We start from the raw sequence: 16,823 nt of genomic DNA on the forward strand, positions 1-16,823 counted from the left end.
TTCGCATGTGTGATTTGTATGATGTGCATGCAACTGCTACAGGTGCTGAGAGAGAGAGAGAGAGAGAGAGAGAGAGAGAGAGAGCATTAGCATTACTAGAAGCATTTAATGCAAGAAAGCAAGCTTATGTAGCATCAGCCAAAAAAAACCCCTCCCATTTCACCCCTCCATTCGTTCCAAATGCCTGTCCAGCTCAGCCTTAAATTTATTTAGGCTTCCACAACAAAAGATGGAAGCCTGTTCCACCAATCAACTACCTGCTGACTAAAGGCAAATTTCCACACATCTACTCTACAACTATCTTTCCTCAATTTGAAACTGTGCCCCCTCAGATTCTTAGTCTGAGCAAGACGAAGAATCCCATCAGCATTCAGCTTGCTCAACCCATTCCAAGGCCTTATACACCTCAGTCAGATCACTTCGCAGGTGCCTACTCTCCAGGCTCTGCAATTTGCAGAACTTAAGCCTTTCTTAGTAAGAGCACCCCTTTGTTCCCCTCACCAATCTTGTTGCCCTTCTTTGTACTTGTTCTACCAACTCGACATCCTTCCTAAAATGAGGCCTCCAGACCTGTACACAGTACTCTAGGTGTGGCCTGACCATTGCCGTGTATAACGGGATAATCACCTACCTGTCCCTGCTAACAAAATTCCTATATATCATTGACAAGACTCAATGACTTGCCCTGGCAGCCCATCTGCACTGTTCAGCAAACTTCATATTTGACTGCACAATTACCACCACGTCATTTTCACTTTCCACTTCCATGAGTGTAGTACCACACAGTCAGTTGGTACGTTTATCCTCGGTTATTGCTACCCATATGCAGTACTTTGCATTTGTTAATGTTAAACTCCAGTTGCCACTTCTCAGCCCATTTTCCCAACTTATCTAGATCCAGTTGGAGTAGCATACTGTCATTACTGTTGTTAACAACCCTGCCAACCTTTGTATCATCTGCAAACTTGGACATTACATCTGATATGCAGTGGCAGACTGGTCTGGGTGTCAGCTTGCCCGATGGCAGTTTGGCTCCCTTGCAATAACATTAGACAATATGTTAAAAATGTTAATGACCTTTTAGTAGCAATTTGATAATTGTAGATTACTTAAAATACCATTTATAATTGACTTAATATGATAGCATAGCTTAATTTATTATGGTACTCACCTTTTTTTTTTTTATAATCTGCAATTGATGTTTGAATAGGGTGGATGATAATTTTAATTTAAATTAGGAGTAAGTAAGTCGGAGTTTAAAAACAGAAGTTAAAATATGCGCAAGGAAGTAGAAGTGCACGTCTTCATCCTTGGTTGTCTATATTAAAGTTGAAAATAAATGGTTAATACTGGAGGCCAATAGCCATAACAAGTGGCTTTCGTTATCCATGTCTTCAGTTGGCAATGATGGGTTGAGAGTGAACGCATGTATTTAAGAAAGCTAAGTTCCCATGATGCTCCTGGTTACATGTGGAAATCTCAGGTGCATGAGATTCCAAGCCGGTGCAATGTTGTAAGGTAGTTTGGTATTTTAATACTGGGAGATTGGAATGGCGGCAGAACCATTCTATGACTAGGGCTTCATATTGGAATATTTTAAAACTGGATTTTAATTTGATAATGGGAATGGCTGAGTCTACTAAGGAGGTGTGATTGTGAGATTGAACATGTGATGCTAGTTCTGTGTTGGTTTGGCCTGTCTTAAAACTATTGTAGTGATAGTGCGCACGTGTGTTTGATGTTTTAATAGAACCATATTTTGAAGTTCAACCTAACTGCAATGCATGTTACATTGGTAGCAGAACTTTAAAATATGGTTCTATTAAAACATCAAACACACGTGCGTACTATCACTACAATATTTTCCCATATTCAATCTCACAATCACACCTCCTTAGTAGACTCAGCCATTCCCATTATCAAATTAAAATCCAGTTTTAAAATCTTCCAATATGAAGCCCTAGTCATAGAATGGTTCTGCCGCCATTCCAATCTCCAAGTATTAAAATACCAAACTACCTTGCAACATTGCACTGGCTTGGAATCTCATGCACCTGAGATTTCCACATGTAACCAGGAGCATCACGGGAACTTAGCTTTCTTAAATACATGTGTTTACTCTCAACTCATCATTGCCAAATGAAGACGTGGATAACGAAAGCCACTTGTTATCGCTATTGGCCTCCAGTATTAACCATTTATTTTCAACTTTAATATAGACAACCAAGGATGAAGACATGCACTTCTACTTCCTTGCGCATATTTTAACTTCTGTTTTTAAACCCAGACTTACTTACTCCTAATTTAAATTAAAATTATCATCCACCCTATTCAAACATCAATTGCAGATTATAAAAAAATGTGAGTAGCATAATAAATTAAGCTATGCTATCATATTAAGCCTTTTAGTAGCTTAAAAATATAATAGTTGTGGGTGGGCCCCATTTGTCTCCTGGCAGCCAATATTTTTAGACCCAGTGTGACACTGCTGAAATACCATCATCAATATAATTGATAAATACTGAAACAATAATGAGCTCAACACCGAACCCTGGGGACCTCCACTAATAACATTTCTCCATGAAGAGCAGTGACCATTGATTACCACTCTCTGTCTTCTCCAATTCAACCATCCCTTTATGAATTTTAGCAACTTATCCTTAATGCCTTACCCCTCCAATTTGTTCAGCAGTCTTCCCTGTGCAACAGTATCAAAACCTTTCATGAAATTCAAGTCAAATTCATGTAATTCATGAAATTATTTTTGGCATTCAGTTCCTTTGTGACCACATCATAGTATCCAATCAAATTGGTCAGAGAAGATCTCCCTTTAACAAAACCATGCTATGTCTTAACTATTACTACATTTTGTCTAGATGATCCTGCAGTGCTTTTTTAACCAGCAATTCTATTATTTTCCCTGGAACACAAGTTAAACTAACAGGTCTGTAGTTACTTGTGTCACCTTTTGAATCTCCTTTGTGAATTGATGATATATTTGCACACCTCCATGATGATACATTTGCACATGGGGACCTCCCCTGAGTCCAAGGAAGCTCTCATAATTATGGCTAACGGTTTGCTTACATCCTTTGCTGCCTCCTTTAATAGAAATGGATAGATACAGTCCACCCCAGGAACCTTCCTTATGTTTAACTTCAACAATTTCTCCTCCACTTTGCTCTAAGTTATTAAAAAATCACTTAGCTCCCTGTTAGCAGTTTTGATAAACTTTTGACACTTCCCTCATTGAATAACTCCTCATGTGTGAATGTAGATGCAAAATACTCATTCAGTTTATCAACTACCTGAGCATGATCATCAATAGTCAACCCATCTATGTTAAGTGGTCCAATCTGATTCATCCCTTTCGTTCTAGAGTTTACATAAGTAAAGAGTCTTTGCTGTTTTGCTTTGCATCCTTTGCCAAAGATTTTTCGTAATCTGCCTTTGCCTGCCTAACCTCCTTTGTGACTTGATTAGAGACTAGTTTGTACCTGCCATAGGCTTCTGTGTCACCTGATACTTTATATGCATCCCATAAATTTTTCTTCTCTGCAACGAGCCTCATTAATTCATCTGACATCCATTTAGGCCTAAACCTTGAACAGTATTTCTTAGTTGGAATGAAAAGCCAATTAGCCTCCAAAATTAAGTCCCTGAAGGCTTCCCATTTAGAATTCAATGTTGTAACATCATCAGTTGATCCCTCTGTACAGAATTTAAAAACTGTCTGAGACCTCTCTAGTCACCTTTACAAAAGCAAAAGCCCTTCCCTTTAACCTTGATGGTAGTTATATCTTTAAGTAATTCCCACATCAGTACATTGTGGTCACTGTCACCCATGGTTCCTTTAACTGCAAATTCTTAATGCTTGAATAATCACTGCTGAAAATCAGATCAATAGGATTACTCCCTCTGGTTGCCACTCGAACCTGTTGCTGTAGAAAACAGTCATCCAATAAATCCACAGAAGTCTTGTTAGTGTGCGAGTGACCAACCACAAGTTCCAGTCAATATTTGGGAAGTTAATATCCCCCATTATAAGACATTCTGATTTGCTGGCCCACTCTATTTCTCTGCAGAATTTCTCATTATACTCATCAGATTCATTAGGCCTATAGCACACACGTACTCTCATTTTTCCTTTCCCATTGCTTATTTCACACCAAACAGACTCGACACTGCATTGTCCACCAGCATGAACTGGATGCACTTCCTTAGATTTTGTGTTTCTTAACTAACATCAAACCCTTCCTCCCTTCCTGATCTGTCTATTCTTCCTGGGCACATTGTACTCCCCCAAATTCCAATTCTGCACCACTTATATCAGAGACATGTGACACCATGTCTCTGATATCCCAACAATATCTGCCTTTGATGTCTTGACTAGCACTTCAAGCTCATCAAATTTATTAACTATACTCCTAGCATCGGTGTACATGCAAGTATACATGCACCTGTTCCTACTCTTGGTTACTCTAACACAGCTCATGTATTTACTTGTTCCACCATGACTCCCAACAGTCCTGGAAATCTCGATTTTTTTCCTTGCTTTTCAGACTGCTGCTCATTCTAATTGAAGCAGTGCAAGAATCACTTTTGCCTCTGCCTGCGGCCGCTGTTAACCTTTTAGTTTGTGTATCCCCTGAAGCTAGCAGTTTTCCGACCCACCTAACACTGCCTTCATAGCATCAGCAAATTTCTTGCACCCTTTCTATTTGGGGCACCTCCGTAGCCAGGTGGGAAGGAGCAGCAGTGCATAGCACACTTCTTAATTAGACTGGGTTCGAGCCCATCACCACCAAATACGGAGGATGCGGAAAGGTCAGGGAATGACTACTGCATATTCCTGGAGCAATATGGCCTTAGTTGCTAATGCTCATAAAAACCAAATAACCAACCAACCAACCCTTTCTATTTAAGTGTACCCCATCCCTGTAGAAGCAGTCTCTCCTGTCAACAAGCACAGACCAGGCTGAAAAAATTCTACTCTTTGAGCCTTGCACAATCTCTCCAGGGCTGAATTGATTGACAATGTGCTCATCATATACTCCCTCCTATCGTGTCTAAGCAGAATTGCAGACACTTTCAAATTCAACCCTCTGTATGGATGCGTGTGTGGTGTGTGTGAGAGAGAGAGAGAGAGAGAGAGAGAGATTATGTTTCATATTCTTAAATTATGTCCAGAAATGTTTGATATTCTTAAATTATGTTCAGAAAGTTAGTGTTTTTCAGAAATTATAATGCTTGTATATTTGGCATTTGTTGCCTTCAGAATTATACTTTGTAAATAATATTCAGAAGAATATATTTTATTTTAATTTTTCATTTTAATTTAATTTTGCATTGTCTTCCGTAGCCGTCAGGAGTGGGAGTGTAGTAGCACATTCTCTTTGAGTAGACCGTGGTTCAACCCCCTGACTGCTGAATACTGTCGCTCTGCCAACCCGCACTGGACCAGCGTGGCAGATTATGGTCCTTTCCCTTAGCATGAATTGTTGAGGAGGCTTCCATCCTGCAGTGGGTTGATAATGGCTGCATTTTATCTTTTTACCTTTATGCATCGGCGAGGTGATCTGATAGAGGTGTATAAGGCTTTGAATGGCTTGAGCATGCTCAATGCCGATGGGATTCTTCCTCTTACTCAGAATAATCACCTGAGAGGGCATAAATTCAAATCGAGGAAGGATGGATGTCGGATAGATGTGCGGAAATTTGCCTTTAGCCAGCGGGCAGTTGGTTTGTGGAATAGACTTCCATCACTTGTTGTTGAAGTTGATAGCCTAAACAAATTTAAGGCTCAGCTGGACAGGTATTTCGAACGACCGTGGGGTGACATGGGAGTAGTGGTTGTGTCTGTTTTTTTTTGGCTGATGCTGAATAAGCTTGCTTTCTTGCATCATATGCCTCTACTAATGCTAAATGCTAATGCTAATCTGCAATAATTTTTGTTGTTGTTATTGAGAAAGCATTAAATGACTAAAAAAACTGTTAGCTTGGGATCACAAGGTATAGAAATACAAAAATCGTAATAAATAAAATTACCACAACACCTTGTTTGACCTCAAAATTTTTATATAAAACCCCATGAAAGGGGTTTTATATGAGAGGAAGAATCTCATCAGCATTGAGCCTGCTCAACCCATTCAAGGCCTTATACACCTCAAACAGATCACTTCGCAAGTGACTAGTCTCCAGATGCTGCAATTTGCAGAACTTAAGTCTTTATTGGCAAGAGGACCCCCCTTTGTCTGTACTTGTTCTAGCAACTCTACATCCTTCCTAAAATTAAGCCTCCAGACCTGTACACAGTACTCAAGGCATGGCCTGACCATTGCCTTATACAAAGGGATAATCACCTCCTTATCCCAACTAGCAAAATTCCTGTATATCATTGACAAGACATCATGACCTGCTCTTGCGGCCTGCCTGCACTGCTCAGAAAACTTCATATCTGACTGCACAATTATCCCCTGATCTTTTTCATTCTCCACCATCATGAGTGTATCCCATAGTTGGAGGCGCCTCCATAGCCAGGTGGGAAGGAGCAGCAGTGCGTAGCACACGCTTCTTGATTAGACCGGGGTTCGAGCCCGTCACCACCAAATACGGAGCATGTGGAAAGGTCAGGGAATGACCACCGCACCGGAGCAATATGGCCTTAGTTGCTAATGCTCCTAAAAACCAAATAATAACAATAACAATCCCATAGTTGGTATCTTTCACTGGGGTTACTTCTACCCATATGCAGTACTTTGCATTTGTCAATGTTAAACTTCAGTTGCCACTTCTCAGCCCATCTGTCCGACTTTTCTATATCCTGTTGCAGTAGCATACTGTCATTACTGTCGTTAACAACCCTACCTGCCTTTGTATCATCTTGGATATTAAGCCTGATATACCTTCATCAGTATCATTGATAAATATACATACAACGAATGGCCCAACACCAAACCCTCAGGGACTCCACTAATAACATTAGTCCATGAAGAGCAGTGTCCATTACCACTCTCTGTCTTCTCATACTCAATCATCCCTTTATCAATAGCAGCAACTTTCTCTTGATGGCACAGTGCTCCTATTTGTAAGGCAGTCTTTTATATACAACATATTCCTCTGCTAATGCTAATGCTACCTGTAAGTACTGCACTATGCTGCAGATTTCTGACTCCAACTACAGGGTTTTTTTTTTTTTTTTCTTCTTTTTGTGTTGATCAAATACATTTTGAAAAAAAATCACATAATTATAGCCCATCTGGAGAAAGAAATCATCAGATTTTGTTACTTAGCATGAAAGGATCACATGCAGAATTTTTTCCCTCTCTATCATAATCTACATATCATAGCAATTTCTTTTGTTTTTATAAGATTTATTAAATATCTAATTTTAATTTTTCAAAATCTTCACAGATGTATGTACCCAAACACAAGAGCCTGGACCATGCCTAGGATACTTTCCTCGATGGTATTACGATAGTGTTGAAAATGTTTGTAAATCTTTTATATATGGGGGTTGTGAAGGAAACTATAATCGATTTAACACCCAACAAGAATGTGAAATCATGTGTGTAAATAAATTTTCATCAAAATCGAAAAAGGAAAAAGGTACTGTATACTGTGATGACTATAATTCTTCAGGTAAATTATGTAATAGTATTATACAGTTGTCTAACCTGCCATCTTTTACATTTATGCTATACAATTTATGGAAAGTCAGTCTTAACATTTTACTAAAAACTAGCATACTCTCATTTTATAGAATTATGCTTTTAAAATTGGATTTGTTTTATGTTATTATTTTTTTTTCAAATAATCTACTAAATGCTGAAAAATGTGATTGATATAAACATATCAGCATGCATTGTTTATTGACATGCTTGTGTTTGAAAAAAGGAAAAGGTATTGTATGTTGTGCTAATTTTAATCCTTCCGGTAAATTGCATGTATTATACAGTTATGTGACCTGCCATCTTTAAAGTTATTCTATAAAGTTTATGATAAGTCAGTCTTACGATTTTACTAAAAGCTGGCATACTCTAATTTTACAGACTTATTCTTTTAAAATTGGATTTTTTTGTTATTATTTTTTTCAAATAAAGACCCACAAAATGCTGAAGTTGTGATTGATATAAACATATTAGTAAGCATTGTTTATTAACATGCTTGTGTTTGAAAGTTCATTCAATGCAGTATTACCAATATATGTAGAGATTCAGTTAACTCTACAGGGTCGTGCTATCTTTCAACTGAGTAATATAAACAGGTGGTAAAGAAAATCATGGTGCCCTATCGATGTTTTATTGAACAACATTCTGTAGAGATAGGGAGGTCATAATCTCACTGTATAAGGCAATTATAAGACAACATATCATATTTTCAGACAAAATGCCATCATTTGCATTTTTTCCAATATCAGGGAGAATTTACATTTGGCAAATGCCAAATGAAGCACATCATCCTGTCTTATACCAACTGTCAAACACAGAGGAAGAGGGGTGGGGTCAATAAAGGTTGGGGTAACAATATCTTGGTATTCTTTAGGTACTATCATCACCTTGAACAGGCAAATTACTGCCACTGATGACTTTGCTATTCTGACTGACCAAGTTCATCCTATGGTTCAAACATTGTTTTCCACAAATGATGCCATGTTCTAAGATGAAAATGAGAAACCAAGACTGACAAATCCAGATGTGTCAGTCTTGGTTTCACGAGCATGAAAAACTAAGCCTAAGCATCTCCCATGTGGCCTGTACACTCACCAAATTTTTAGCATTAGTATTAGCATTAGCATTAGTAGAGGCATATGATGCAAGAAAGCAAGCTTATTCAGCATCAGCCAAAAAAAAAACACACACACACAACCACTACTCCCATTTCACCCCTCCATTCATTCGAAATACCTGTCCAGCTGAGCCTTAAATTTGTTTAGGCTATCAACTTCAACAACAAGTGATGGAAGTCTATTCCACAAACCAACTGCCCGCTGAAAACAATTTAAACAATATTGAGACACTGTGGTTATATTTGGAGAAGAGAATGAGAAGTAGATTCCTCCACCTTCGTCACCTAAGGAGCTTGAAACTTTCCACCATGAAGAATGGTCTAAAATCCGTCTTAAGGCAGTTCAAGATTTATTTGAATCTATTTGCACATAGAATACAAGCTGTTTTAAAAGCAAAGGGTGGCCCAATGCCATACCTATAAAACTTATCACAGGTGCTTACATTATTTTGTCCACCCCTTATCTATACTATCTATACCTTATCTATACATCTATACCCCTTATCTTTTTTTTTAAGAAAAATAGTCTTGGAATTTTTTTATCAGATGATTATCATATTCTAAAACTGCCATTTTTTTTGTTTGTTTGTTTCATTTTGTTCAGTTACCTAGTTTTGATTATTAAAAAAATTTTGCCTCTTTCTTCAGGAAAAAAAATTGATTTAAATTTTTATTATTTATTAATTTATCTAATATATTAATGAGATATGTTGAAACTTAACCCTTTCATTAGTGCATTTCTGGACTATATACATGCAATCTGGAGTGAAATTATGCAAGGAATTTCTGTTTATAAAAATGCAAAATTACACACTGTACATAAATTATATTTAAATATTATTTTTCTCTGTTTTTAGTTTACAGCTATTAAAGCAGGATTATTGTAAAAAATAAAAGATAATTCAAAAACAAAATAAAGAGAATTTTGCAAAAATCTAAAAGTAAAAAATATAAAAGATCACAAAAATGAAAACATTGCAGTAATATCCTCTACATTTACATATGCATTATTTAATTCAGCTTCAATATCTGAATTCGTGAGAATTTCTTCATTTCCAGCTGTAAGTTTTCATTATATTGATGTGAGGTTGTACATTACCTGTACACTCTCACATCAATATAATGAATTAGCCTTAGCGATATAATGTAAGGAAGCCACAGGCTTTTGTTGTATTAGCTAAAAAAAAGCAGATAAGAAAATACAAATTATGTAAAGGCACTCCCTGACTTACGGTAAGGGTTGCGTTCTGCAGAACTCTGCGTAAATCAAGTTTTATGTAAGTCGGAATTTCCCTAAATGCTTATGCAGCACTCGCAACTTTGCTTGCTGAATTTGATTGAAGCAAAAAATCAATGTTTGATGAACATGTAAATAGAATTATTTATTTATTCTTTTTTTATCCCATGGTAGGAAAAATTACAAAAATGTGCAATTACAAAAATTTCAAAATTATAAAATTACAAAAAAAGGGAGGGGACAGGCATAATGGTAGCAAGTTTGACCTTTCGAGCATCATTGCCAGAATTAATTCTCGAGCTGATAAGAATGCCGCTGCAGAAGTTTAGGGCGCTGGACATTTAGAAGGGGTTTTTTCCAACACATCACAAAATTTCTCTGCAGCTGCAGAATCGGCACTAGCAGCTTCACCGCCTACTTTAATGTTTTGGAAACCAGCGTGATGCTTGAACCTATTAAACCACCAGTTGCTTGCCACAAACTTGGCTTGGGGTTTGCCATACTTATCCTTAATATCTTCATAAATACTTCTTGCTTTTGCTTGCATGGCAATTGGACTCAGGGGCACTTGCTTCTGAATCTGATTTTGCCTCCATATTATTATTAATAGCTTTTCCATCCTTGATATAGCACCTGAACACTGTTTTGTGATCACTGTTGATCTTAAATGCGTTATTCCTTTAACATGTTCTTTTATATGTGCACTGTCCCTTAAAATAGTATTCACTGCTGAAACAGCGAGACCTAATTCCATGCAACAGATGACAAACTTTGTCTTGCTTCGTACTTCTTAATCATCTTCATTTCTAAATCAATTTTGTTTGTTTTCCTGGCACTGCCACCACTTGCACTTTCCGTTGGTCGGTTTCCCTTTATCATTGTAATATGTAAATAGGAATGAAGAGAAGATTCTGAAAATTTATTTATGTTTCTTATATGATTGAAGATTTTAGTGAAGGAGAACATATTTCACCATAATAACCTAAAAACCCACACAATTCCAGTTATCGGGATTATCGCAAGTGCAATAAGATCGAGTTTACTACCTGTTTATAATAGATTGCACTAACAGAAAAGCCCAATAAACTGGAAAGTGCAAATTGTTTTTATTATTTTTTGGTCATGACCTCCAGAAACATGCTTTAGAAAAATATCACAAAGGCATTCAAAATTGATTCTTATAATGGAGCATATGATAACGATGAAAGTGTAGCATCCCATTATAAAAATGACCTTTTAGAGCAATAAGCAGTTTAGTTATATAGCGAAAATTTCAACTTCCGAGGTCTTAGAATGAATTACCAAAAAAACCAATGTGTTATTGGGTTCACATTGCTATGTTTTCACAATACCTCCATTTATTCCTATGAGGTGCCAAATGCGTTTCCACAATTTTTTTTAAGTTTACACCGGCCGGCAAAAACTTACGTAAAGTCGAATTTATGGAAGTCAAATATTGCGTAAGTCGGAAGCGCCTGTATTTCCTTATCTGTTTATTTCCTTACCTATGTGAGGAATTCCTTCCTCACATAGGTAAGCCTCATCTACCTGTGGAGGCAACATGTTATAATAATCAACAACTTGCTGGTTAAATGAACACATACTACAAATCTAGTATAAACCTCTTCCCCTGTAATTTGAATTTATGGACCCTAGTTCTGGAATTCTTTAAAATTGAAAGTTCCACCTTCATTCATTTTATTTAATCCTCTCAGAACCCTATAACCCTCAATCAGGTCTCCCCCACTAAGTGCCTGGTTAGCAAGCTCTGTAGCCCACATAATCAAAATCTTTCTTCGTAAGGTCATCCTTTTGCCAATCTCACTATGCTAGTTGCCCATCTTTGGAACTTTTAAGAAGCACAATGTCTTTTTTTCAGATGAGGGGTACATTTTTCCAAATGTTTCCAATCATTGAATACTCCTTACACCATTGCATCCTCTTTCTTGCATTAACATCAGTTGATATTAATGCAAGAAAGTTGTTGCATTAACATCAACTGAGTTGGCAATAGCGGCTCTACGATAAATTACAGCCTTATGATGTTCTTTCTGAACTGTTTTGCACGAAACTGGATTGTTTACACATTAAGTTCTGCAGTTATTTTTGAGGCATTTAGTTTTCCTTTTCAGTGTCCAATGGGCTCTTTCAGACAATTTTGATTTTCTTCTACAATTTGTCCTCTGAGATTTTGTTTTTCCATACTTGGTGAATGCAGGCATCAGTTTTGATATGCTTCCTCTGGATGCATTAAAAAAATCAGTAGTTTTAGTCATTTGCATCAATAGTTTGATCACTGTGGAATTCAGACAGGTCCGTCAATTTCATGTATATTTTTATATCACTGCTAAATAAATATCAGCATTTATCATCTTTTCTCCATAGTACTCCCTGCATGAAACCAAAAAAATCATCTCTACATGTTTATAAATATGTCCATACAGCCATAAAAACTACCACTTTCATATCACTTGTTTACATTATTTTGTCCACCCTGTATGTATAAGTGGTGCCCCTCAAAGTAGTTCCCCCTGATGAAATCAAAGAGTTCCAATGTTTTTGCCACTTTTAGAAGCATTACTGGAAGTCTTCATCTGTGAGATGGTGTTGTTCCTCTGTTGCATTTTGTTGGATGGATGGATGGGATGTCATTACATCTTTGTTGTTTCAGCTTAACTTTGAGTATGGGGAAGAGAAAATAAATCACACGAAGGGGGGTCAGTTAATGTGGAGGGTAGAGTACTACTATAGGAATGTTTTTGGGCCCTCTGCATACACTTCACTCTCTATTCAAAAATTCTTGAATGGGGTCATTCAAGAATTGGAGAGTGCAGTGTGTGCAGGGTGCATTGACTTAGTGGAGAAATCATCTGGATTTCTCCACTAAGATAGTGTTTTTTTTTTTTTTTTTTTAACTTTTTCCCTAAATCACATCAGAATTACATTTTAATAGGCCTGTTTTTCCATCTCACCATGCTGAACAAATTTATAATGAATGTTGGGGCAAAAAAAAAAGCAACATCACAAGTCCCCCCTTTTCCGCATATTAGTCTGAAGGGTGGATTGAGTTATAAATCCAGAAATGACCAAATTGTATATTTCAGTTTTAAAAGTTCTTGGTGGTAGATTTATACCTCATCAGTATTAGTAAAATTTATAAATATATTCACATAGTAATAGTGTTTTTTTTACCCTTCATAATATATATCACAATTTTTTTGTGATATATATTATGAAGAATATTATGTGATATATATTATAAATCTTTACTATGGTAATTTTTGAATTTCTGAAATTTTATTTTTGCTTAAAATATTTTGTTTAAAAGGGACTATGTTTAAGGTGATATGTGGCCCCTATATCCAACTAGATAGATGGTAGAGGGAGGGGGGGGTGACATGATTAGTAGTATTTCTGCATATAAATATCAATTTTCGCAATGGCTAAAGATCTCAAAGAAAAAAAAATTCGATCATTTTGCAAATATTAACATCATTTGCAAAAATATCCTGTTTTTGAATTTAATAGTGAGAAATGTTTCTGAAATTGAGAAAGTTGTTGATGATTTTAAAACAATTGAAGAAATTGTTCAATATATTTCTTATCCATTTAATGTCGACTTAGATACGAAACAAATTGCAGAAAAAATCTCTGAGATTTTTCACATGCAGAAAATATTACTTGAAAATGAAATTCTTACATTGCTAAACGATATCTTCTTAAAAGCCAAATCATCAGAAAAAGACTTTTGGAAATATGTTTGCCGAGAAAAGTACCCAAATGTAAAAAAATGAATTGAACTTTTAAATTTCTGTTTTTTTTGTTCCACATCTCTATGAATCAGCTTTTCGTATTTGAAACAAACAAAAACGAAGAATCACCCTAACTCTTACAGTCTTGCATACGGAAGATTCTTATCACAGTATATCCCCAATTTCGAAAACTTGGCAGATGACACGAAGACACAAACTTCACATAAAGTTTGTGTCACCCTTGGTATAAGGCAATGGTCAGGTCACCCTTAAGTACTGTATACAGGTCTGGAGACCTCATTTTAGGAAGGATGGAGAGTTGCTAGAACGAGTACAGAGAAGGGCAACAAGATTTGTGAGAGGAAGAAAGGGGTCCACTTATGAAGAAAGGCTTAAGTTCTGCAAGTTGGCATCTGGAGACTAGGCACCTGTGAGGTGATCTTATTGAGGTGTATAAGGCCTTGAATGGTTTGAGAAGGCTCAATGCTGATGGGATACTTCTGCTAGCTCAGATTAAGAACCTGAGGCAGCATAGATTCAAATTGAGGAAAGACAGTTGTAGAATAGATATGCTGAAGTTTGCCTTTAGCCAATGTGTAGTTCATTGCTGGAACAGCCTTCCATATGTTGTTGTGGAAGTTGATAGCTTAAATAAATTTAAGGCTGAACTAGACAAACATTTGGAGTGACAGGATGGGTGAAATGGCAATGGGTTTTTTTTTTTTTTTTTTTTGGCTGATGCTGTATAAGCTTGCTTTCTTGCATCATATGCCTCAAATAATGCTAATGCTAATTTTTGAATTTCTGAAATTTTATTTTTGCTTAATATTTTGTTTATATTTTGTCTATTTTGTATATATTTTTATTATTTTGTATATCTGTCTAACTAGACAGATGGTACAGGAGGGTGCATCTGCATGATAAATGAAGTACTGACTAAGATATCAAATGTGGTGACATGTTGTCATTCAGACATAAGGGATGCGGAATTTAAATATGGGGAATTTGAATATGTGTACAGAAAGTACGTAGTGGACATAGAGTTGAGGGTCAAGTGGCATTGATGGTTGTCCACAACTCCACTATTAATTCTCTTGTATTGAGATTCAGTTACCTATAAAAGCCAGACAGTGCAAGTGATGTGTTGTTAATGTTGGGTTCTGATAAAAGCTTCCCCTGTTCTGTTGGTCTTCTAAACTCTTCTCTAGGGGCCTGTGGAGCACCACTGACCCTGAGTTTCTATCCATGGCATGGGTAGCTGGGCCAGGGAATCCAGAATTAGTAATTCTGGCTAGGCCATCCCTGGAGAAAAAAAAATCCTTTGTCATTTGACGTTCTTTTCTTGTCCAGGCTGTTGTTTCCTTTCACTGGTTCCTTTTTATAACTTAATTTGTCAGAAATGATTGATTTTTGGTTACCAGTCTATGGGTATTATTCCTTCTTTGGGTTGCTATAGGTATTATTCCATCTTTGGATTACTATGGATATTATTCTTATGGGTATTATTCCTTTTTTTGGATCAGTGTATCACTGTGGATACTTCATTGGATCACTGTAGTTTGGATCACAAAAGTGACTATAGTTATCCTTGTTCATGAGAAGTTGTTTTTCATCTAAAGTCCAGAAAATGCAGGGCAGATACACATCACACCCTTCATTGATCCTGGAGCATAATGGATGTGCAGTTGCAGACCCAGCTGCAATTGCAAATACTCTAGGGGAGATATTTGCTAAAGTGCCTGCCCAAGCATCTTACTGCCCTGAGTTTCTGTCCCCTAATGCTGAAAAGCAGCATTTGAAGTTGTCAGCAAATAACTGTGAAGAATACAATCGACCCTTCACAGAATGGTAAATGAAAGCGGCATTAACACTATCCCAGGCGAGTGCCGTCGGGCCAGGCGACATCCATTAGGAGATGATTAAACATCTTTCATCTGAATCCATGGATCAACTGCTCTGTTTATTCAACAGAGTCTGGTGCCTCCATAGCCAGGTGAGCAGGAGCAGCAGTGTATAGCACACACTTCTTGATTAGACTGGGGTTCGAGCCCGTGACCACCAAATATGGAGGATGCGGAAAAGTCAGGGAATGACCACCGCATATCCCCTGAGAAATATGGCCTTAGTTGCTAATGCTCCTAAAAACCCAAACAACAACATCAACAGAGTCTATCTATTACTATTATTAGCCATATGGTGCAAGGAACCCCGAGGCTTATGCCGCACCAGCCAAAAAAAAAAAAAAAATCTGAGTTACCCTGAGAGAGAGAGAGAGAGAGAGAGAGAGAGAGAGAGAGAGAGAGAGTCAGAAGTAGAACAGAATCACCAAGAAAGAGAAGAATGATGATATTCAGCTCAAGACCCTGGGTGTGCCAAGCCCATACTCACCAGATGTGAGATCTTCAAGATGAATTTCCAGACTCCTCGCAGAAGGAAATTGTGCTTGTCTTTCCGAAGCCAGGAAAGGATCCAAAATTTCTGAATAATTACCGTCCTATTGCTCTGACAAGCTGCATGCGCAAGATACTGGAAAGGATAGTGAATGCCCGTCTTATGTGGTATTTAGAAGCAAATGGCCTCCTTTTCAAAGTGCAATGTGGTTTCTGAAGGAATAGGTCAACACTCGGCCATATTATTAGACTGGAAACATCAATCCGAAATGGTTTCCACAAACACGAGCACCTGGTGTCAATTTTCTTTGATATGGAAAAAGTGTATGATATGGCTTGGAGATTTTGAATTTTAAAGGATATCCACGATCTGGGTCTTAGAGGACATCTACCCCTTTTTATTAAAAAATTTTTAATGAACCATTCATTCCAAGTTCATGTAGGTTCTGTTCACTCTCGATCTTTTTGTCAAGAGGAGGGAATCCCCCAAGGGTTAGTCCTGAGTGTTACGCTTTTTGCTATCAAAGTTAATTCTAATACTGAACAATTTTCTCCAACTGTAAATATTGCCTCTTTGTTGATAACTTTACCATCTTTACCATTTCAGCATGCTCTTGATCATGTCAAATCTTGGGTGGTGGCTAACGGTTTCAAGTT

The 16,823-nt window shown here is 37.1% G+C and overlaps 1 protein-coding gene across 1 annotated transcript in view; it reads left to right on the plus strand.

Annotated features, from left to right (window-relative positions):
• Positions 1-16,823, plus strand: part of LOC150084650 (papilin-like) — a 967,274-nt gene that overhangs the window by 760,075 nt on the left and 190,376 nt on the right. The window contains exon 29 of the mRNA XM_090376529.1: positions 7,414-7,608. Within this exon, the coding sequence (XP_090232655.1) occupies positions 7,414-7,608 (195 nt within the window). The remainder of the gene's footprint in view (positions 1-7,413; positions 7,609-16,823) is intronic.

Source organism: Mastigoproctus giganteus, chromosome 6, assembly GCF_048544385.1.
Source record: "Mastigoproctus giganteus isolate SK-2022 chromosome 6, ASM4854438v1, whole genome shotgun sequence".
Lineage (NCBI taxonomy): Eukaryota > Metazoa > Arthropoda > Arachnida > Uropygi > Thelyphonidae > Mastigoproctus > Mastigoproctus giganteus.